Source organism: Kogia breviceps, chromosome 1 (assembly GCF_026419965.1).
Source record: "Kogia breviceps isolate mKogBre1 chromosome 1, mKogBre1 haplotype 1, whole genome shotgun sequence".
Lineage (NCBI taxonomy): Eukaryota > Metazoa > Chordata > Mammalia > Artiodactyla > Physeteridae > Kogia > Kogia breviceps.
The window spans coordinates 173,791,819-173,814,803 of record NC_081310.1 but is presented as its reverse complement, the minus strand read 5'-3'; the positions used below and the strand labels follow the sequence as shown (position 1 = coordinate 173,814,803).

Genomic DNA, 22,985 nt, shown 5'->3' with positions numbered 1-22,985 from the left:
CAGCCTCTTCACCAGCTCCGTGTTTCAGCCTCTCTCCTTTCCTTAGTCTCCAAAATCTATCCTTTTAGCCTTTTCTCCTTTTCTGCTCCATCCTCAGCCATTTGGTTGCCTTAATCTTTTCTCAGACACTGCCCTCTTCCTTGCACCGCGCCCCCCCCATCCCCCCGCCCCAGCACTTGGCCTTCTTTAGGTCTTCCTCCTGTCTGCAGTGCAGAGAAACATTAAGATGATACTATTTTGTGTTCAGGATGGTGATGAGTGAAGTGAGCATCTGGCTGACAGATAATAGGGCTTTCTTGGTCTGCTAGATACCTGATGGAGTCTTCATCTAATAGAGGGAAGAAAGAGTTTTGTTACTAGAGCCAGATTTAGCCCGTCTACTTAACATGTGATAGGAAGATATTACATACTCATTTGATGAATTTAATATAGACAACAAGGGTAATTCTCCTAACTGGAAAGAGTTTTTAAAAAATGAGCCTGGGGGCTTCCCTGGTAGTACAGTGGCTGGGAGTCCGCCTGCTAATGCAGGGGACACGGGTTCGTGCCGCAGTCCGGGAAGATCCCACATGCCTCGGAGCAGCTGGGCCCGTGAGCCATGGCCGCTGAGCCTGTGCGTCTGGAGCCTGTGCTCCGCAATGGGAGAGGCCACAGCAGTGAGAGGCCCACGAATCGCAAAAAATAAAATAAAATAATAAAAAAAATAAAAAAGTAAATAAAAAAATGAGCCTGGGTTGTTTCAGCCAGTGGAAGCCCTCAGTTGGGTTGGGTAGGCAGGAAAGAGGCTTTTCCTACACTTTGCTGCTCCCGTTCTAGGAGGCCTTGTGCCTTCTCTGATCAGAGTGGTAAGGAGATTACCAGACTCTACCTTCACCAGCCTCTCTGTCTTGTAGCTGCAGGCACCTACCTGCCCCCCCTGCAGCAGGTGTTCCAGGCACCTCGCCGGCCTGGCATTGGCACCGTGGGGAAACCAATCAAGCTCCTGGCCAACTACTTTGAAGTGGACATCCCTAAGATTGACGTCTACCACTACGAGGTGGATATCAAGCCGGATAAGTGTCCTCGCAGAGTCAACCGGTAAGTAATGCACGTTTAAGCCACTAAGTCCTGTAGTCCTTATTTTCCTGAGTCTCACAGCCTTAAAAGAGAATCCAGAGGGGTAAAAGAAAAACTAGTAGAGAGTGATATCACCAAATTCAAGAAATTTCTTGAGGAAGAGATTCTAAGTAAGGTAAATGTTGAAAAATATCACTGGATTTGGCTGTTAGGAGACAATTGGTACCTTTTGCCACAGTAGTTTCAATAGAGGAGTTGGGCTAGTAATCTAACAGTGAGTTAAGGAATAAATGGAAGGTAATGTGGTAGGGATAGTGAGAACAGGTAGCTTTTTTCTAGATAGCTTGATAGTGGAGCATCGGGAGAGAGGGAATATGTTGGCTAGAGAAGATTATAGGGGTCAAGTACAGTGCCTACTGCATTTCATTATTTGTTGAAATGAATAAATGAAAAGTTTTTAAGAATGAGACATGGGTATGTTTATAAACCGAGAGGGAGCTAGTGCAGGAGAGGTTAAAGGTTCAAGACAGAGAGGAGAGGAATGAGTGGGATGTCCTTGCTGAGGCAGGAGGACATATATATATATATATGCACAATGTAAAAAAAAATTTTAATATTACAGGAAGAGTAGCAATGAAAAATATCTCATATTACCCTGGCCTCCTGTCTCCTAGTCCCTTTCCCCAGATGCATTCATTATTACCATTCTTGAGTACACTTCCAGATATTTTTCTATACATATGCAAGCATATATGTTTGTAGAACATTTTTAAAGCACACAGAATACAGAATCTTATATACACTGCTCTGCACCTTGCTTTTTTCCACTGAACAATATAATTTGGAAAGTAATACATATCAGTACCTACATATCTGTCTCATTCTTTTGTATAGCTTCATAGATATTCCATTGAATGGATATATTATAACCTATTTAATAAATCTATTCAGGAACATTTAGGTTGAGTCTAAACTTTTGCTACAAAAATGAAACTGTAGAATATTAATATAGATACATTTTTGCATGCAAATACAAATGTATCTGTAGGATAACTTCCTAGGCTGGAATTGCTGGCATAATACATTTAAAATTTATGAGATGTTGGCAGTTTTTTTTTAAGGTAAGTTATACCAATTTATACTCCCATCAGTAAGGTATCCCCCCATATCTTCACCAATTCAGTATATTGGATTTTTAAATTGTTGGCATTCTGATAAGTAGAGAATTATATCTTGGTCTAATTTTAAATTGTATTTCTCTGCTGAGTGAAGTTGAACATATTTTCAGATGTTTAAAAATTATATATGGAAGGGATATTTCAAGTGTGAGAGGAAAGAAAGAGGAAAAGAGGCAAGTGTATATAAATGTATTTGTTTATATGTCTGGGAACTTGAGGGTGGCCTTGCCTTCTATGTTCTACTCTTTCCAAAATTATTAAAGATGCTTTTTGATCTGAGGTAGGAGTGGATTCTGTCATTAGGCGGGTAGTAGAGAAGGTTTGACACAATCTATGAGGATGGAAGTGATCAGAGATATGAAAAAGATTGCTGGGCAGCACTGAGGCCTAATTGGCATTAAAACCATGTGTTTACAGTTGCTTCCAATGTACAGTTTGAGTCTTTTTATCCAATAGTATTCAAGAGCTTTGGTTTAGAAAGCGAAGAGTTCAGATAGTTGGATGGACTGGGATTCTGAAGGCTAGATGGATACTCTGGAATCTAAGTAGCAGAGGACAGGAGGTGAAATCAAGAAAGAGACGATAATGGAGAGAAAACAGTGTGGTAGAACCAAGGACTTCAGAGAGATGGAAGAGATGAGTTTCTTCTTCCACACTTTATTCCTATTCCAATTCAGGTCTCTTCCCCTCTACCTTTCTTGATTATCAGCTTGGGGATTGGAGCAGCCTAGATTTTGTTCCTGATTCTGGACAGACCCTGAGATTAAGCCCTTCTCTCCTCAGCCTCCCCCTCTGCTCAGAAGGCACTCACAATCACTCTTTTAGGTCCTTCAGAGCCTTGGTGATCCGAGGACCAAAAATATCACCTGGGAGTGTGTTAGAAACGCAGAATTTCAGACTTTGCTCTAAATCTGCTGAATCAGAACCTGCATGTTAGAACTCTAGGTGATTCATATGAATGTTGAAGCTTGAGGAGCACTGCTTAGAATAGAGATTAGTAGCTGGTAGGACAGAATATAGTAGATGGGACATTGCCTGGACTTTAAATTACTTCCAAGAGCTTGAAGTGGTAGTCTTTCAGCTTCCATTGGCCTTTCCCATTCCCCACAGGGAAGTGGTGGAATACATGGTCCAGCATTTCAAGCCTCAGATCTTTGGTGATCGCAAGCCCGTGTATGATGGAAAGAAGAACATTTACACTGTCACAGCACTGCCCATTGGCAATGAACGGGTAAGGTTGGGAGTCAGGCTGGACCTGTGTCAGGGGTTTGGGGAGGGACAGAACTCAACTAAGCCTGTTTGGAGTCTGGCAGTCCAGAGATCCCTTTCGTCTTTTGTGCTGAGAAAGTGTGTTTTAGGGTGAGGGATCAGTCGGTGCTGATGTTTATTTCGCCTCCTGTATGTCTGTCCCTGTGCAAACAGACTGAGATTAGACTTAAAACAGACCTAAGGGACTTCCTACTAAGTGTGGTTGAGAGGGACAGATACACTGAGCCAAGGTGGCTGGAGACTAAGGGGCTGGATTTACTCTGAAGTTTTCATTGTGAGTCCCTATCAGCTTAAGAAGCAGATTCTTGGGAAATCTATGGGGTGAAGGATAATAGGGGCAAGGCAAGGAATATTGGACTGTGGGACAGCATCAGCAATCTTTCACCCCTTTCACTTTCCTGAAGGTTGACTTCGAGGTGACAATCCCTGGGGAAGGGAAGGATCGAATCTTCAAGGTCTCCATCAAGTGGCTAGCCATTGTGAGCTGGCGCATGCTGCATGAGGCCTTGGTTAGTGGCCAGATCCCCGTTCCCCTGGAGTCTGTGCAAGCCCTGGATGTGGCCATGAGGCACCTGGCATCCATGAGGTACTGGGTGTAGTTAGTATCTGGGCTACAAGTGGTGGCAGAAGTGCTGTGGGAGGAGGAGGGGAATGAGCATATATTAAGGTCCCACCGTGTGCCTTTCAAATAAAAAATTCTTTGAAGCCCTACCATATACCAGGCAAGTGTGCATATACATTTAGACGGTTTAAAGCTTTGGCCCTGTCCCTTTTAGATATCTTTGGACCTCACCCCATCTGTCCCTGCAGGGCAGTAAAAGGGGAGAGACTTGCACAAGGTCAGTCACACAGCTAGTAAAGGATCAGAGCTGGAATTAAAGCCCTGGTGTCCTGCCTTCCAGGCCAGGGCTCCTCCGTGCCCAGGATGCCTCACAGGGTGGGGGCCTGTGCCCGAGGGACCAGTTCTCTGCCTGTCCCTGCCAGGTACACCCCTGTGGGCCGCTCCTTCTTCTCACCGCCTGAGGGCTACTACCACCCGCTGGGGGGTGGGCGCGAGGTCTGGTTCGGCTTTCACCAGTCTGTGCGCCCTGCCATGTGGAAGATGATGCTCAACATTGATGGTGAGTGGGGAGAGCTATGGAGCCAGGGGCACCCTGAGTCCAGTGACCACACTCCCAGCCTCATCCCTCCCAGCTCTGTAACCACACTCCTAGTCTAATCCCTACAGCCCTGGGACCCCTCCCCCATCCCAATACCCTATAAAGAAGAGGGTGTAAAGAGCAGTGCTTCCATTTATTCTGGAAGACAGAACCTGAGCTGAGCTGTACCTACCATGTCCCCACAGTCTCAGCCACTGCCTTCTACAAGGCGCAGCCAGTGATTGAGTTCATGTGTGAGGTGCTGGACATCAGGAACATAGATGAGCAGCCCAAGCCCCTCACGGACTCTCAGCGTGTGCGCTTCACCAAGGAAATCAAGGGTGAGGACCCAACCAGGCGGGGAGGGGAATTAGTGCTACTTTCTCTTTAGTCCTAAAAGGAAATCCCCTTGGGATATATTCAGGGGAGAGGCCAAGCCTGGGCACATGAGCAACCTTTTCCAACCCTGACAAGCAGTGTGTGTGTCCCAGGCCTGAAGGTGGAAGTGACCCACTGTGGACAGATGAAGAGGAAATACCGCGTGTGTAATGTTACCCGCCGCCCTGCCAGCCATCAGACGTAAGTTGACAGGGCTGCTAAGCCATACTGTTGGTGGAAGAGGACTGATATTTCAACATACTCTGTTCACCTTCTCTGCACCCACACCTGGCCCTGAGGATGAGCCCTGTTTTTGAAGATAAGCTGTGGGAATTTGGCATCCCTCCCCTAACCTTCCCAGATCCATTGATACTCTCCCTACCATTTTTACCTTCTTGGTCTCCACCTTTCCTTCTTGGGCATTTACTAGAGAGCAGGTGTCTTTCTGTGGCTTCTTTCTCAGTTCTATAAACGTTAGGATCTCTCTCAACTTATTCTTCCTCCTGAAAAAGAAAGCTGAGATCCTGGGCTAGACCCTTGGGAAAGTTGTCACTGATTCCATCTACCTTCTTCACCTCAGACTGTGCTGGACTATGAGTGCCTACTGTGTGTCAGGCTTCATGCACAACACTAGAAATACAGATGAGTCGGATAATGATCTGACCATTGTGGAACTTGCCTTTCAAATCTTTAGCTTCACTCTTGGAACCCTGTATTTCCTCTGCTTTTCCCATGAGTGGTGGGAGTGCTCAGAGAGGTTGGATAGGGATGAAGTCAAGTCTGGCGCTTCCCATGGTTGTAGGTCTGGAAAGGTGTTACTGAATGCTGGGCTATGACACCTCTTTCCCTTCCCCCAAACAGGTTTCCCTTGCAGCTGGAGAGTGGACAGACTGTGGAGTGCACAGTGGCACAGTATTTCAAGCAGAAATATAACCTTCAGCTCAAGTATCCCCACCTGCCCTGCCTGCAAGTTGGCCAGGAACAAAAGCATACCTACCTGCCCCTAGAGGTGAGACTGCCAAGTAATGGCCTGGCTGGGGAACAAGCATGGTACCTGCACACTGATCATCAGAGGTCTGTTCTTCCATTTGTAGTCTCTCATCATTTTTAGGTTTGGAAAATTGATGTTCTGAGAGGTCATTCTGTGAAATGTAGGCCTCATTCTTAACTGCTGAGTTCTTTACTTATCCTGCATCCTGCTCTCGTATTCTTTCAGGACTGCCAGGCAGAGGTGAAAGCTGTATTTACTGTTTAATAAGTAATTAGTTCATTCAGGACAGAGATTTCAGATACCTACACTCATGTCCTCTTAATTTCTCTTTACCTGTCTGGAGCTGGGGATCTAAATGACCTAAAGATACAAGTATACTTTATTTTACAGAAAATGGACATGAACGTTACCTGTAACGTGAATCCTATATCCCTAGTGATCAATGTGTTCCTTTTTTATTTTTTTATTTTTTAATTTTTTGTGGTACACGGGCCTCTCACTGTTGTGGCCTCTCCCGTTGCGGAGCACAGGCTCCAGATGCGCAGGCTCAGCGGCCATGGCTCACGGGCCCAGCCGCTCCGCGGCATGTGAGATCTTCCCGGACCGGGGCACGAACCCGTGTCCCCTGCATCAGCAGGCGGATTCTCAACCACTGCACCACCAGGGAAGCCCAAGGTGTTCCTTTTTTTAAAAAAATTAATTAATTTATGTTTGGCTGCATTGGGTCTTCGTTGCTGTGCGCGGGCTTTCTCTAGTTGTGGCAAGCGGGGGCTACTCTTCGTTGCGGTGCGCGGGCTTCTCATTGCGGTGGCTTCTCTTCCTGAGGAGCACAGGCTCTAGGTGCGCGGGCTCAGTAGTTGTGGCTCAAGGGCTCAGTAGTGGCTCGCGGGCTCTAGAATGCAGGCTCAGTAGTTGTGGCGCATGGGCTTAGTTGCTCTGTGGCATGTGGGATCTTCCCAGACCAGGGCTCGAACCTGTGTCCCCTGCATTGGCAGGCATCAAATTCTTAACCACTGCACCACGAGGGAAACCCAGTGTGTTCCTTTTGAAAAAGTTTTCGCTCCAAGATTTGTCATATTTGTATGCTTCAGCAGACCTTTGAAATTCTGCAATTAAAGAAAGAATAGTAATGCTCTTAAGTCATTACTTAAATGGAGAACCACTGGGCTGTATTTGGTTTTCTATACAGTAGCCAAAATGTCTAATGAGAAACTATCTCTGACTGCTTCATTGTCTAGTCCAGTGCTGCTCCAAGTGTGGTCAGTGGACCAAGAGCATAGGTATTACCTGAGAGCTTGTTTGAAATGCAGAATCTCAGGTTCCACCTAGACCTACTGAATCAGTATCTCTTTTAACAGAATCTAAAGAGGATTCATATGAACATTTAAGTTGGAAAAGCACTAGCCTAGATTACCGTCTTACTCTGTTCTAGCAGCAGGAGTCAGATAGCTGGGACCAAAACTTAAGCCTTCTGTGAGCTTTTGGGATTTCAGAACTAACCAGAGGAAATTAGGCTGAAGGGAGAAGAGATCCCAAAGCCCAAGAACTCTGACTTAGTAATAGCTGCCGATGCACAGAAAGTGGGATGAAGACAGTATGTTCTCTGAGATGTAAACAGAAGTCTTTAACTGCAATTACAGCTAAGTAGATAGGCTTTGGGTAATATCTACTGCAGCCTGAGATTTGTTAGCAAATTGGCATTATTTCTGTTTAAACAGTAGTTTCCAAGGCGAATAACTTAAGTATTTTGATTTTTACTGTTGCTTGTTTATTTAACAAATATTTATTGAGTTCCTACTATGAGTCATACACTCTTAGGTGTGGGGAAAGCAGAGATTAACAAGACAGATAAGGTCCCTGCTGTCATGGAGCTTATAATCTAGAAGGGGGAGATAGATAATAAATTGATAAATAAGATAGTTTCAGTTGGTGGTAAGTGCCAAAAGAATAATAAAACAGGTTAAGGGGATAGTCATAAGGGTGGAGCGGGTTGGAGATTCACTTTAGTTATTGTGGTCAGGGAAGGCTTCTTTTTTTTTTCTTCTTTTTGGCCACACTGACAGCATGTGGAACTTCCCCAACCAGGGATCGAACCTGTGCGAGTGCGGAATCAACCACTGGACCACCAGGGAAGGCTTCTTTTAGGAGACATTTGAGCTGAGTCCCAAATTATGAGATAGAACCAACCTTTTACACCCTGAAGGAAGAGCCCTCCAGGCAAGAGTTTAATAGTGAGAACAAAGGCTCTAAAGCAGCAGGAGGCTTAGATCTTCTTAGAGAGACAGAAGGCTTAGTGGCTGGTATGTAGTGTGTGAGGGGAGAAGTAGTAGGAGATGATTTTGGAGAGAGGTACAGGGTCAAATCACATAGGCTATTGTAGGTGATAGTTTTGTTTTAGAATTGCTTTATTGAGATATAATTCACATTCCATAAAACTCACCCTCTTGGGCTTCCCTGGTGGCGCAGTGGTTGAGAGTCCGCCTGCTGATGCAGGGGACATGGGTTCGTGCCCCGGTCCGGGAAGATCCCATATGCCGTGGAGCGGCTGGGCCCATGAGCCATGGCTGCTGAGCCTGCGTGTCTGGAGCCTGTGCTCCGCAACAGGAGAGGCCGCAGCAGTGAGAGGACTGCGTACCGCAAAAACAAAAAACCAAAAAAACCCAAAGAACTCACCCTCTTAAAATGTACAATTCAGTGGGTTTTAGTTAGTTCAGAGAGTTGCACAACCGTTACTGTTGTCTGATTCTAAAACATTTTCATCGCCCCCAGAAGAAAGCCCATATACCCATTAATAGTCACTTACCATTCCTTCTACCCTCCTCACCAGCCCCTGCTAACACTGATCTACTTCTGTCTCTGTGGATTTGCTTATTCTGGACATTTCATATAAATGGAATTATATAATATATGGCCTTTTTTTAAGTGGCCTATTTCTCTTAACGTAATGTCTTCAGGGTTCATCTATATTGTAGCATACGTCAGAATTCCTTTTTTTTTTTTTTTTTTTTTTTTTTTGGTGGTACGTGGGCCTCTCACTGCTGTGGCCTCTCCCGTTGCGGAGCACAGGCTCCGGACACGCAGGCTCAGCGGCCATGGCTCACGGGCCCAGCCACTCCGCGGCATGTGGGATCTTCCTGGACCGGGGCACGAACCCGTGTCCCCTGCATCCGCAGGCGGATTCTCAACCACTGCGCCACCAGGGAAGCCCAGAATTCCCTTTTTAAGGCTGAATAATATTTCGATGTATGTATATACCGCATTTTGTTTATCTATTCATTCATTGATGGACACTTGGGTTGCTTTCACCTTCTAGCTCTTATGAATAATGCTGCTATGAATATAGGCGTACAAATATTTATTCTAGTCCCTGCTTTCATTTCTTTTGAGTACATACCCAGAAGTGGAATTACTGGATCATATGGTAATTCTGTGTTTAATTTTTTGAGGAATCACCATACTGTTTTCCACAGCAGCTGTACCATTTTACATTCCCACCAGCAGTGCACAAGGGGTCCAGTTTCTCTACATACCTGCTTTAGTCTTTTTTCCAGTGTTGATTCTGTAGTTGAAATTATCCATAAAGAGTTCTACAACTTTAAGTTACCTTCAAGAGAGCAACCTCACAAATTTTAACAATTCTGGATTTTCATTAAGGGAATTGACTAATTCTTTGAGGTACAGAGTTTAAGGGCAGGTGACCTTGTCCTGGTTTTCCCTACCATTGTTCAGCATGAACTCTGGAAATTAGGCAGAGAAGCAGTACTTAGTGTATTGGCCCTGTGGGAACAAGTTTTACATTTCATTTCATCTAAGTCCTCACAACAGCTTCAAGAGACAGCTAGTGCTTTTTCCAGTGGCTAAAATTAAAGAAGCAGAGTCTTAGAGTGGTTAAGAGTCCTGCCCAAGGTAGCATCTTCTAGAATTGGCAAAGCTGGACTTCAAACTCAAGTGTCTTTGGGTTCTCTCTACTTTTCCAAAAGGCTTCCTGTTCACTACTTCCTAAATATAGTATATTGGGCAATGGAAGTCTTATATATCACTAGAAAGTCTTTTCTGATCTCCATTGTGTTCTCTTGGGCCCAATACAGAGGAACCATGTGGCAGGATTTTCCTCACACCAACAGAGCACACTGTCAGTCAACAGACAGTGATTTCTATAGTCCAAGGGCTCAGTGATCATCTGTAGGCTCAGGCTCAAGAGTTAAGAGTCACTGCTAGTTCTCCTGGTGTGTTCAAGAGTCACTGCTAGTTCTCCTGTTGTGTTGCAGTGTGGAATGACTGACTGCCTGCTACCATTGGAGAGCTGTCTACTACCTAGGCATCCAGTTTGTGTGTATTGAGTTTTTTAGTATTCAGAAGAGCTCTAGACTGGGTCCTTTGGTAAATAATAATTTATGCTACAACTTACTGAGTGTTTACTATGTTCAGAACTGTACTTGGTTCTTTAAGTGCTTTATTTAATTTAGTCTCCAGACAGTCCTAGGAGATTGTTACTGTTCTCCCTATTTAATATATGAGCCCTGAGCCCACATCTGCCTCTGGATCCTAAGCTCTTATTCACAAAGTGGCTGTATTACCTTTTGTATTGCACGTGGATACTTTCTAACTTACCTGTCTGTGAACAAGGGATTTTCTAGTCCGTTTCCCAGGACTGACAGCCAAGTCCTCTTCCCTTACTATGGGGCTCCGGGTATAGGGTGGACTATACTCAAGCCAGCGGTACCTATTCTTGTTTCCTTAGGTCTGTAACATTGTGGCTGGGCAGCGCTGCATTAAGAAGCTGACTGACAACCAGACTTCAACCATGATAAAGGCTACAGCTAGATCGGCCCCAGACAGACAAGAAGAGATCAGCCGCCTGGTCAGTGAGGATGCAGAGAAATGTATGCTTGGTTGCTCAGTCATGGGAGTCCCTGGTAGCATAGATGCCTTTCTGTCTTGGCAGGACCCTTAGGAAAACAAAAGTCTGGATTTGTTACCTGGGACTCCATAGGACTGCTCTTGCTTCTTGACCCTGTAGCTACTTTGTTTCCTATCTCTTTTTCTCTCCTGTATTACTTCCCTATGTTATCCATTCCCACTTACCTCATCTTCCACTTCCCCCCAGCCCCCTTTTTAGGGCTATTTCTTGCCAGCCTCAGCTGTTCTTCAGGGCTTTCTGCTTGGGACCTGGAGGGTGAGCAGTATTGCCAAGCTTCGGCTCTCCTGAGAGCCCCTTCTTTTGTCTTACAGATGAAGAATGCCAGCTACAACCTAGATCCCTACATCCAGGAATTTGGGATCAAGGTGAAGGATGACATGACGGAGGTGACAGGGCGAGTGCTGCCGGCGCCCATCTTGCAGTACGGCGGCCGGGTGAGCAGGGTCAGGGCCAGACAACATCTCTGGGACATGTGAGGGGAGGTTGGGTTGTATAGTCAGTGGCTTTTGCTCCCCTACCCACCTGGCTCTACTGAGGCTCACCTGGACACCCCCTTTGCCTATCCCCAGAACCGGGCCATTGCCACACCCAATCAGGGTGTCTGGGACATGCGGGGGAAACAGTTCTACAATGGGATTGAGATCAAAGTCTGGGCCATTGCCTGCTTCGCACCCCAAAAACAGTGTCGAGAAGAAGTGCTCAAGTAAGGAGGTTGGGTGTATGGATGGAAGGGTGGGAAGGACCCTAGAGCTGCCTAACTTCCTCTCCTCCCAAGGGGCCACGATTTGATCTGTAGTCTGTTCTTTCTGAGCCTTGACTCTCCCCACCTGTGCTGTCTGGCTCACACTTCTGCCTGCTTCTTTTCTGTCCATCTGTGGTCAGGAGTCTTGATAAGGAGCCATATCTGTGTCAGAGATGATGATTTCAGGACATGAATCTCCTAAGGGAGACCTGAATTATTTTATTGTTATAATTATTAACATGGGTGGTAAACAGTAGTAGTGATGCCTATAATGTTTGTGCCAACATTGTACCTAATTTTATGTTCTCTTATTTCATCTTCACAGTGAGTAGTTGGTGGTATTTCCATTTTTAGGAGACTGAGGCTCAAAGAGGTTAAGCAACTTGTACAAGGTTTGCATATCAAGAAAGTGTCAGATTGGGATCAAATCAGCTCTGAGGTTTCAAAGCTTATATTCCTAATTGGAAATAATCAGCTGGTACTCTGAGCTGTCCTTTCCTGTGCACAGAATTTGTTCAGTTGGGTCCAAGTGACCTGAATTAGGTGAACATGAATTGTAAGGGCCTCTGAGCCACCTGTGGCTGAGTGGCTGGGAGTAGATGACAGCAATGAAGAAAGTGATATAGCCAAATGGTTTAAAGGAACAGGGTAGGGGAGTAATGGTCTTGAATGAGTGAATAAGTAAGTGAAGAAGTCACCAACCCTTCCCCTGCAGTCTTCTTTTTTTTTAAACAGCTTTATTGAGATATTTTTCAAATACCACAAAATTTAGCCATTTAAAATGTACAGTTCAGTGTTCCTGCAGTCTTTTGAAGTGGTAGCTTTTTTTTTTTCCCCTGGATCTGGAGTAAGGTCAGTGCACCCTGGGGCTGAGGAAGAATCAGTGGAGCTGACCACTTCGGGCAGTGATGAGAATTAGTAGAGATGTGTGCCCTGGTGGGTTCAGCTGGCCTTGGGATTTTCATAAGAATTAGTTACAGCAGCCCCTGATGAATATGGAGACTCTGGCCCTCCTTCTCCCCTCACAGATACTTAACTACTTCCACCCAATTATAGTTTCTCTTAAATGTGTTCCTCTTGTCTCCTTTCCTGGGTTCTTGGGATTTTAGCCCCATTTAGGCCAGGCTGCTCTTAGCCTTGGCCAGGCTTTGGAGGGCTGGTCCTTAACCAATATTAGAAAGGCTCTCAGCGCTGTGCCTTTGTGTCACATTGTTGGTAGCTCCACCCTTGGTGTGTTTCTCTCTCATTCCCGTGTCCTTCCCCGTCCCGTTCTGTTGAGAAGCAATTTGTTGTTTTGGATATTTTGGGGTACAGAAACTGATAAACCTAGAATCTCAGAGTTGGAAGGAGTCAGTTCATCAGACAACCCCTTCTTGCAATGATCCCTAGATTCAGGGAGTAAAAATGTGACTTGTACACCTGGGTCAGGGTGCCCAGTTGCATGTATGGTTCTGGGCTAAAGATTAAGATTTGAGAGTTTTCGGCTATGGCGGTGGATGAGATTGTCCAGGGAGAATGTGCATAGTGAACAGAGGCTGAAAATAGAACCCAGAGAAACTAGAAAGGAAATAGAACAAAGTTCCTTTATGTGTATGAGGGAATGGGATCCAAAGCACAGGAAAAGCCATCCTTTCCACTGAAACAAAAGGGGAAGAGATGAGGTGGAGAAATTGGTAATTGGGGAGGTATAAGGGAGTCCTAGGGTCAACCCTCAGAATTTTCTTCTGGCTAAAGAAGCCTTGTTACCTCATCTGTATCACTTTTAGGACAGGATTTTAAGACTTTCTCCATCCTAGATTTCTCTAAACACATTGTGGCCCCCAGCACTGGACATAATATCCTAAGTGTGATCTGGTAATAGAAGATAGGGAAAACCACTTTCCTTGAAGTGGAGACCCACTTATTGATGGAATCTGGTAACACATTGGCTTTTTTAATAGCTATACTGTAGTTGTATACAAAGCAGAGAAATGGAAGAAACACTGTTAGTTGTCTATCAGAGCCCTGGCTCTTATTTACATGAAATAATAGGTTATATTTTTTATTCTAATGTTTATTTGAAAAATTTTTTTAAATTAGAATAATATGGAAAACATCCATGTGTCTGTCATCCAGAGTATTGTCATATTTATTTTATCCTTTTTAAAAAGTAAATATTAAATTTGACTTTCCTTTATATCCTCTATTCTAGTCCTGTTCCTCCTTTCTGATGCAGTCACTGTCATGAATTATTATAACCTTCCTACCCAATTTATGTATTTTATATACCTATATATAAGTGGTTTAAAATGTTATACAACAGTGTTGTATTGTATTAATCTTATGGGGTTTTTTTCTTTTTAACTAATAAGTAAAAAATTTATTTCCTCACTGTATAGGCTTTTGACTCCATCTTATTGATATTTATATGCTATATAATAACATCCCCTAAACAATTGCTTTTATTCTCTATTTGTACATTGTTGCTTTTAATCTAAATTCAGGACTTTCACAACTTGAATTTCCTGCTGCTCCTTTCAGTCTGTCATATTTATGTAGCTCGATTTTTTTTTTTTTTAATCTATTGCATGTGAACCCTCTCTTCCAGCTTTGTCTTCCTTTCCTAGGGTAAAGCTCTAAAGCCCAAAGAAAGAAGCTTGTTTAATTATTTGCTCTCAGGCTTCAAAGAACCAGTAGGGGAGGAGGGAGCTCATTTTTTTCTGAGCATCTCCTGTGCTCTGATCACTGTTGGAACCTTTTTTATTTTAATTTGAGCCAAGAGGCCTTCCTCTTGGGCATCTTCCTATGGCTGTAGACTTAAAACATAGGAACCAGCTGCTGAATGGGACAACATGGGGGACTCTGAGAATTCCCACAGGTCCCTTCTCTGGGCTCCCTCAGCTCTCTGCTTGTACCATTGAACACTTAGCAAGCTCTATCTTGTCCTATCCAACTGTAAGTGTGCTTTTTACACTAGATGTGATGATGTCTCATTCATCTTCTAATCTGTCAGTGCCTGTCATAGTGCTAGGCACCTAAGATGGAGGCATTTGGTTTGAGGTATTAAAGTGGGACTTAACCTGCCTCCTGTCATGACCATACTTGTGCTGCAGGAACTTCACAGACCAGCTGCGGAAGATTTCCAAGGATGCAGGGATGCCCATCCAGGGCCAGCCTTGCTTCTGCAAATATGCGCAGGGGGCAGACAGCGTGGAGCCCATGTTCCGGCATCTCAAGAACACCTACTCAGGGCTGCAGCTCATTATCGTCATCCTGCCAGGGAAGACGCCAGTGTATGGTACAGTTCTGTTGGGACAGTGATTACGATGATAGGACTCTTCTCAGGGTAGCTCCCTGGAAGATCCTAGGGACAACTCAGTGTGGATTCTTGGCTCTAGCCAGAGCTGTTCCTTAGTGCCAGTGCTCTTCTTAGAGGAGAAATATTAGCCTATATGAGCCAGTTAGTCATCTCTGGTCCTGTTTACCTGCTCACGGTCCTTCCCAGTAACATTAACTGGGGTCCTCTGTGTGCTGGTGTGTATGCCAGGCTAAGCTGAGCCGGATACAGAGATGGGTCAGTCCAGATTCCTATTCTTAGGAGTGCGTTGTCTGTCAGGACATAGGGCAGCACACCCAAGTAGAATTTGTGGTGCTTCTGTTGGTGTTCCACTGCTGGGAATGATGTAGACTTTTTGAGAAGCTTTCCCTCTCTTTTCCTCTCTTTTAAGAATGAGAATGACTATATACATCTCTGACTCAGTGCTTTTCTCTTACTCTTTTTTTCCTTCTCCACCTCTCCTCTTCAAAGGAAGAGGTGTCTCTCCTTTATCTTACTCAACCCACGTGTGCTCTTGTTCTATTCCATCCTTTTACCTTTGGGACCCTTGAACCCTCAAACATCTTTAGATTACATACCCTAGAGCACATTACCGCAGTCATGCCATCTCCTTTAGCTTTTTTCTTCCTGTTTTCTTGTTTTTCTTCATCAATGTTTTTAAATGAGTTCTCTACATTTTCTACCCCCACTTCCTCACCAGCATCTTACTCCTTAGCCTTTTTCATTTATTTTACCTCTGCCATTCTCCTAAACCTCCTCTGCAGAGGGTCACCAATGATCTTTCTCCTCTTGACTTCTTTTTTTTTTTTTTGTGGTACGCGGGCCTCTCACTGCTGTGGCCTCTCCCGTTGCAGAGCACAGCCTCCGGACATGCAGGCTCAGCGGCCATGGCTCACGGGCCCAGCCTCTCTGCGGCATGTGGGATCTTCCCGGACAGGGGCACGAACCCACATCCCCTGCATCGGCAGGCGGACTCTCAACCACTGCGCCACCCGGGAAGCCCCTCTTGACTTCTTGATATTTTCTCCTGTCTCTCCTTAATTGTTTTTGTCATTACCAGGAATGCCTGGCATTTTCCAGATTTCTGTACTCTGCCCTTTCTGCCTTTTCATTCTAGTTAAATTCTCATCCATTTCAGTTGTTTCAGTCACCAGCTATTGTTACTGTATGTTATATTGTATTATTAAAATCTTGATTCCACCCTTGACCTCTCTGTAGTTTCGATCTCTTCCTTTGACCTACCCTATCTCCCTTCCACAAGAGTTTATTGATCACCTACTGTGTGTGAAAAGAAACACTGCGTGATCCTGAATATATTGGTGGATAAAACAGATGTGCTCTCTGCTCTTACAAAGTGTTTTGGTGAACCATCTCTTTAGTAGCTTGTCTCCTCTGTCTACCAGTAAGCCCTTCTCTACTTTTCTCTTCTGTGTTGTCATCACAGTTGCTTCTGGGTACCTTCACCAGACTTTGGGGACAGTCTGTCTTCTCTTTGCCTCACCTCTAATGCTCTTTTTTACAGTATTAAGATGTATTCCCTGCTCTCCACCCACTCTTCTCAATTTAGTTCTAACATTTCTTCTTAAATCTTTCTTGTATAGGTTACTGGATGAGACTTTTTGTGATTGTACTCTCAAAGAAAAAAAAAAAAAAAACCTTCATTAGCCCCCATTCACAAAATAAACATTTTTTAGGGCCCTGATCTTAGTTTAACCTTTTCAGCTTCATGTACTCTTCCCTTTGCCAGACATACCAGAAAGATCACTTGTTCTGGAATTAGATAGAACTGGATTTTAATCCTGGCTATGCCAGTTTACTGTCTTAGGCAAATTATCTAACCTTTCTCAGCCTCATTAATTAATTATATAAAAAGCAGCATCTAGCACAGTGCCTGGGACAAAGTAGATGCTCTAAATGCTCATGCCTTGTCTCTGCTGTCTACTCTCTGGTTTTGCTTACATCATTTGCCTTTGCCTAGAATATCTAAGTACTCTTTTTATCCCCCACCTTGCCCTTAAAATTCTCTCTATCCTTCAAGTCCTAGTTTAAATGTACTTATTCCTGGAAGCGTTCTCTTGTCATCCTACCTACAGGATTAGCTCGTCTCTTTTTGGATTCCTCTAAAAATTATATCAGGCTGCTGATCAGTTATGGTCTTGCTTGATATTGTTTTGAGCATGGAGTGGATCTGATTCTGCTCTGAAACCTTCTTCCCTCTGCACATATATACCCAAGGTAGAGCCTTCCGCTCACATGATACTCAATACTTATGGAAGTTGGTTGACCTCCAATCCATGCCTCTCTTGGGCCATAAATTGATGTCCCTTGTGATTGATAAAGTGGAGTGTCTTTTTATATTTCTATTGGCTGTTTCACTAGCCTCTTTTGAGAAGTGCCTGCTCAAGTCTTTTCCTTTTTTTATTGGCTTCACTACCTTTTTCTTATTGATTTATCAGATGCTTTTGAGGAGAACTGCCTTGAATAATTATCCATGTTTTGGTTTCCTCCATTAAGGGAGAATCCAGTGTTTTTGACCTGCATGTGGAGTATAGTGCAGGATGCTTGGAGAAGTCAGTGCTCACTCAGAAAATTTTCCCTTCCCTGGGCTCAGTCATGTTATACCTCTCTCCAGTCTCATACCTTGATTAGGACCTTGGGTTTCTTCCACTTACATGCTGTTCTTTGATTATATTGAATACCACTTAGGTAGTGGGGGCATTGCCTAGGAATTAAGCCTGCAGATAAGAGGAACAGTCAGATTCTTTTAAAGATCCTTCATCCTCCTTCCTGGTAGGCCAAGTGATGGTCAAAGCAAGGTCCATATGCATTGTGATTGCCCTGAGAGTGTAAAAGGATAGTGTCACATTTGTCCAGTTCTAATCTGCTACCATACCTCATCCTGTCCTTAGTATTTTTAACTCCTTCCTCTCCACTAAACTGGTACAGTTTTTTTAATGTAAACTTTTTATTGAAGTACAGTATACATATAGAGATCTTTTGTGTTCAGTCAATTAATTCTCACAAAATGTCATAGCAAGGTAACCAGTACCTAGTTCTGATAGTAGAACATTACCACAATCCCAGGCTACCAATCATTACAACTCCCCATCAGTGTTAACCACTATTATTTTGGCTTCTAACACCATAGATTAGTTTTGACTGTCTTTGAACTTTATATAAATGGAGTCATATACCATGTACCTTTTTTTGTGTCTGGCTTCTTTCACTCAACATTACATTTATAAGATTTATCCATGTTTGTTTAGTTGTAGTTTGCTACAATTTTTCTATTATGATAATAACACAATTTACATGTATTGATAGATTCTACTGTTAATGGACATATTTGGGTTGGTTCCAGTTTTTACTATTATAAATAATGCTTCATTGAACATCCTTGTACATGTCCTTTGAACATATATGCCCATTTCTATTGGGTGTATAACTAGGAGGGATTTAAAGTGTACAAATGTATACTTCCAACAGCAGCAAATGAGAGTTGTAGTTATTTATATCCTCACCAAACTTGGTATTGTCGCTTTCATTTTAGCCATTCTTATAGGTGTTTAGTGATACGGCATTTTGCTTTTAATTTGAATTCTCTGGTGATTGATAAAGTTGAGTATCTTTTTATATTTCTGTTGGCTGTTTCACGAGCCTCTTTTGAGAAGTGCCTGCTCAAGTCTTTTCCTTTTGTTACTGGCTTCACTACCTTTCTCATACTGATTTATAGATGTTCTTTATAATTCCTTTATTTTAATTTATATGTATTATATATATCTGTGGCTTGCCTTTTTACTTTCTTAGTGGGTTCTTTTGTTGAACAGAAATTTAAAATTTTAATGTAGTCCTATTTATCAAGATTTTTCCTTTATGGCTAGTACTTTCTGAGTCCTGTTTAGGAATTCCCAAGGTCATGAAGATACTAGTCTGTGTTTTCTTTTAAATGTTTTTTTTTAACCTTTCACATCGAGAACTAGCCTGTGTTCGCCAGAAACTGTTGTTTTCTCTGTCCCTTGGCAGTGGTTCCTCTTTTGCTGGAAAGCCCAGAATCTCAGCCTCCTGCCCACACCTAGAATCAGCACACGTACCCAGGGCAAAAGCAGCTGCAGCAGATGGCTCACCTCTGTGAGATTCTCTCCCTCTCTGCAGTGTTAACTCTTCCATTTCTTGTTGTCTTAGCACTTCTCTGCTGCCTACAAAAAGATGATTTCTATATTTTATTTGGCTTTTCTGAATGTTATGTGCAGAGACACTGGCTTGCATATAACTATATCTCTTGGAAGTAGAAATGATACCTTTAGCTTTTTAAACATTCTCAAATCTCTTCCATTGAAAACATATCATACCGTTCATTGATTCTACATCTCCTCCTTGGTACTTTGTGTTACCAAAAACAGTGTTTGCCTCTATACATTAATTTTTGCCTCACTATCACAAAATTCTGGTCCTCATTTTACCAATCTCTTAGCAGCATTTGACTTAGTTGAACACTTGCTCCTTCTTGAAACACTCTTTCTTCCCTGGCATTCATGATATAATACTGCCTTGATCTTTCTCTTGGTTCTCTGAATTTTTGTCCTTTGCAGACTCATCTTCTTCCTGTTCTGCAAGTATTTTGAGTACAAAGATACAGGTCTAAGCCCTCTTCTTCTTTCACTCTGTTCTCTTCCTTGGTGATCTCAAGGTCATGTTTTCAATTACTGCCTGTACCTAAATATCTCATAAATTTACATCTCCATTTCAGACTACTTCTGAACTTCCAACTACTATACTCAGTTGCGTGATGGGTATCCTCACTGGGATGACCAAAAAACACTTCAAACTCAGAAAGAACTTATGATCTATCTGTTCTATGATAAAAATCTAGAAACTCAGAGGTTATCTGTAAAAATTATTTTCCCTTACGTATATAGTCTCTTGAATCTGTTTCTTTCCATCTTGACAGCTGCCTTCTTAAGCTACCCTCATTTCTTCCCTAGATCGGTCTAATGACCGCATTCTTTCTCTCACACTATGGTTCCTTTATTCTCCTTTGTAGTTACTTTGGCCTTTCAGTTTCTCAAATGTATGTTGTTTTCTCCTATCAGAGTACATTTTTGCACGCTCTTCCCTCTGCCTGGAATGCTCTTTCCAATATTCCCTCTCCCTTCTAAGTTCTCTTCTACCTTTAGATTTCAGTTCACTCATTACTTACTCAAGAATCCTTTCCTGACTAGGTTATTACCCCTACGTTATATGCTCTCATAGCTCCGTGAAGTTTTCTGTTGTAGCATTTATCATTGTTATACTTTTCATGATTTTTAAAATTAGTCACTGGATAGTAAGCACTATAAGAATAGGAACCCTGTGTGTTTTTGGTCATCATTGTGTTCCCTAGCACCTCATATACTTCCTGGCATCTAGGAGGCATTCAGTAAATATTTGTTGAATGCACTAATCAGTTCTCTCTCTGCTCATAGCTGAAGTGAAACGTGTTGGAGATACACTCTTGGGAATGGCTACACAGTGTGTGCAAGTGAAGAATGTGGTCAAGACCTCGCCTCAGACTCTGTCCAACCTTTGCCTGAAGATCAATGTCAAACTTGGTGGCATTAACAACATCCTAGTTCCACACCAACGGTATGAACTCTATTGCCCACTTGCCCTTGTCAAGCAAGGTACCATACTGGTGATTGATGAAAAGATAGGACCCTGTCCAGGCCAAGTGAATCACACACAAGGGAGAGAGGACCAAAGTGAGTGCTAGATGGTGCCAGGAAGAGAAGACCCAACTCCTTACCATTTGTTTTCTCTTCCTTGTTTAGCTCTGCTGTCTTTCAACAACCAGTGATATTCCTGGGAGCAGATGTTACACACCCCCCAGCAGGGGATGGGAAAAAACCTTCTATCACAGCAGTGAGTGATACTTTCCAACTTCTTCATAAGGTTCTTCTCTTAGCTCTGAGCCCCCAAGACTACACATGATTTCCTTCCCTCAGCTCTGGTGCTTGACCCTTCACAAGTTCTTTTTATTTCAGCTGATCATCCCCATTAACCACTCCCTTGGTTTCTTAATAAAACTAACTCTGCATGGAATTTTCTTTTCAGAGAGAGAGCAGTGAGAGTGTAGGCTGTGGCCAGAGACTTGGCCCTGTCTCCATCACTTTTGTTCTGTGTTCAAGTTTCCCTCTCTCTCTCTGTGCCCACTTTTGGAATATGGGAACGAACATATCTCTTCTCTGAAATCCCTTTTAAGGGAGTTACTTAGTTGCTGCAGTTGTCCTTTACTCTTCCCCATCCCTACCCCCGATCCACCTAGTAGATTAGATAGCTCTCCAATCCCTCTCCTGACATCTTTGCTCCCTGTCTCATAGGGACTTCTGAATTGGCTAAAGGGACCAGGCCTTCTTTCCCACTTCTCTTTCTTCAACCCTCAAGTTTCTCTAGGCAGACTGGGCCTATCTCAGTAAATGTGGGGAACCCTATACTATGCTTATCTTTAATTTCCTTGTGGCCATCCATCCTAGTAGGCTTTGGCTATTGTCCCCTTAGAAAATGATGTTATTCCCACCACCCACAAGAACACTCTTCACTATGGTTCCTAGCGTAGATTAGCACTTGAATTGAAAAAAAATAAACTTGTTTTTGAATAAGGTCACTCTTTGAGCTAGTAGTGCCAAACCTTCACATGCAAGGAGTAGGGAAATTGAACTTAACAAGTACCTACTGTGGGTTAGGCCCTGTGCAAGATGACTTATATGTGCTACAACAGCACTGCAACTAGGTGGTATTCTTTTCTCCATTTCAGAGGAGGAACAAGAAGATCACGTGGGTTAAGTAACTTCCACATGTGTGATAGAAGAGATTGAACCAGGGATTATTGAATCCAAAAAACCTCATTCAGTTGCATAGTTGTTTTGCTAGGAGGCCTTTCCCCAAACCCAGAACTTAACAGTGTTGGGAGGGTGGAGGTTCTGGGAGCTGATCCTGCCTTTTTGGTTATCAGGTGGTAGGCAGTATGGATGCCCACCCCAGCCGTTACTGTGCTACTGTGCGGGTGCAGCGACCACGGCAGGAGATCATTGAAGACTTATCCTACATGGTACGTGAGCTGCTTATCCAGTTCTACAAGTCCACCCGCTTCAAGCCTACCCGCATCATCTTCTACCGAGATGGGGTTCCTGAAGGCCAGCTCCCCCAGGTAGGGCCCACACTAGGTCAAGAAAACCTTCACATTGAGGCCAGGGGGCCTGATGGTAGCAGAGAGTACTGCTGTCTTTTCTGAGCTATTGACACTGGGAGGTGCTACTACTTAGGGAGGTCTGCTAAATGGTGTAGTCTTGGAAGCAGAGATCACAACTGAGAGATGGCATGTACAATCACTGATAGACCTTTCTTCTTGTAATAAAAGACCCTCAGTGCCTATTTACTAGTTGGTCCATGTTGAAGACTGATTCTTTAGAACAGTGGTTCTCAAACTTTAGAATCCATCAAAATCTTTTGGAGGGCTTATTAAAGTACTTTGCAGAGCTCTACCCTTAGAATTTCTGCTTCAGTGAGTCTAGGATGGGGCTCTAAAATTTGTAGTTCTGACAGGTTCTTAGGTGATGCTGCTGGTCTGGAGACCACACTTTGAGAATCACTGCTATTGACCTTCACGATGTTCCTCCTATTCTTTCTCCCTGCTAAGCCTTCATAGTCTGTTGTTTAGATTAGTGTACTGAACTGGTCTCCTTGACTACCATTTAATACATAGTAATATAACTACCATTTATTGGGTACCTCTTATGTGCCGTAAACTGAGCTAAGCACTTTGTATGTATTCTATTTAATGCTTACAATAACCCTATGAAATAATTATTATTCCATTTGATAGATGATGAAACTGAGGCTTGAAAATGTTAAATGATTTCTTCAGTGTCATCCAGGCTAATAAGTGGTAGAGCTGGGATTCAAACAGATTGGTTAGATTCCAAAGTTCATGCTCTTAACCATTATGCTCAATTTCCTCCA

The 22,985-nt window shown here is 43.4% G+C and overlaps 1 protein-coding gene across 2 annotated transcripts in view; it reads left to right on the top strand.

Moving 5' to 3' along the window:
• Positions 1-22,985, top strand: part of LOC131746068 (protein argonaute-1) — a 34,840-nt gene that overhangs the window by 4,559 nt on the left and 7,296 nt on the right. Inside the window, exons 2-15 of one of the 2 annotated variants that reach the window (XM_059047031.2) lie at positions 894-1,077; positions 3,345-3,465; positions 3,908-4,089; positions 4,488-4,624; positions 4,849-4,983; positions 5,134-5,221; positions 5,882-6,029; positions 10,753-10,872; positions 11,244-11,366; positions 11,502-11,635; positions 14,767-14,951; positions 20,453-20,612; positions 20,798-20,888; positions 21,979-22,173. In XM_059047031.2, coding sequence (XP_058903014.1) covers positions 894-1,077; positions 3,345-3,465; positions 3,908-4,089; positions 4,488-4,624; positions 4,849-4,983; positions 5,134-5,221; positions 5,882-6,029; positions 10,753-10,872; positions 11,244-11,366; positions 11,502-11,635; positions 14,767-14,951; positions 20,453-20,612; positions 20,798-20,888; positions 21,979-22,173 — 2,003 coding nt within the window. Of the gene's footprint in view, positions 1-893; positions 1,078-3,344; positions 3,466-3,907; positions 4,090-4,487; positions 4,625-4,848; positions 4,984-5,133; positions 5,222-5,881; positions 6,030-10,752; positions 10,873-11,243; positions 11,376-11,501; positions 11,636-14,766; positions 14,952-20,452; positions 20,613-20,797; positions 20,889-21,978; positions 22,174-22,985 lie in introns of both variants that reach the window. The other variant, XM_059047026.2, reaches the window with a different exon arrangement.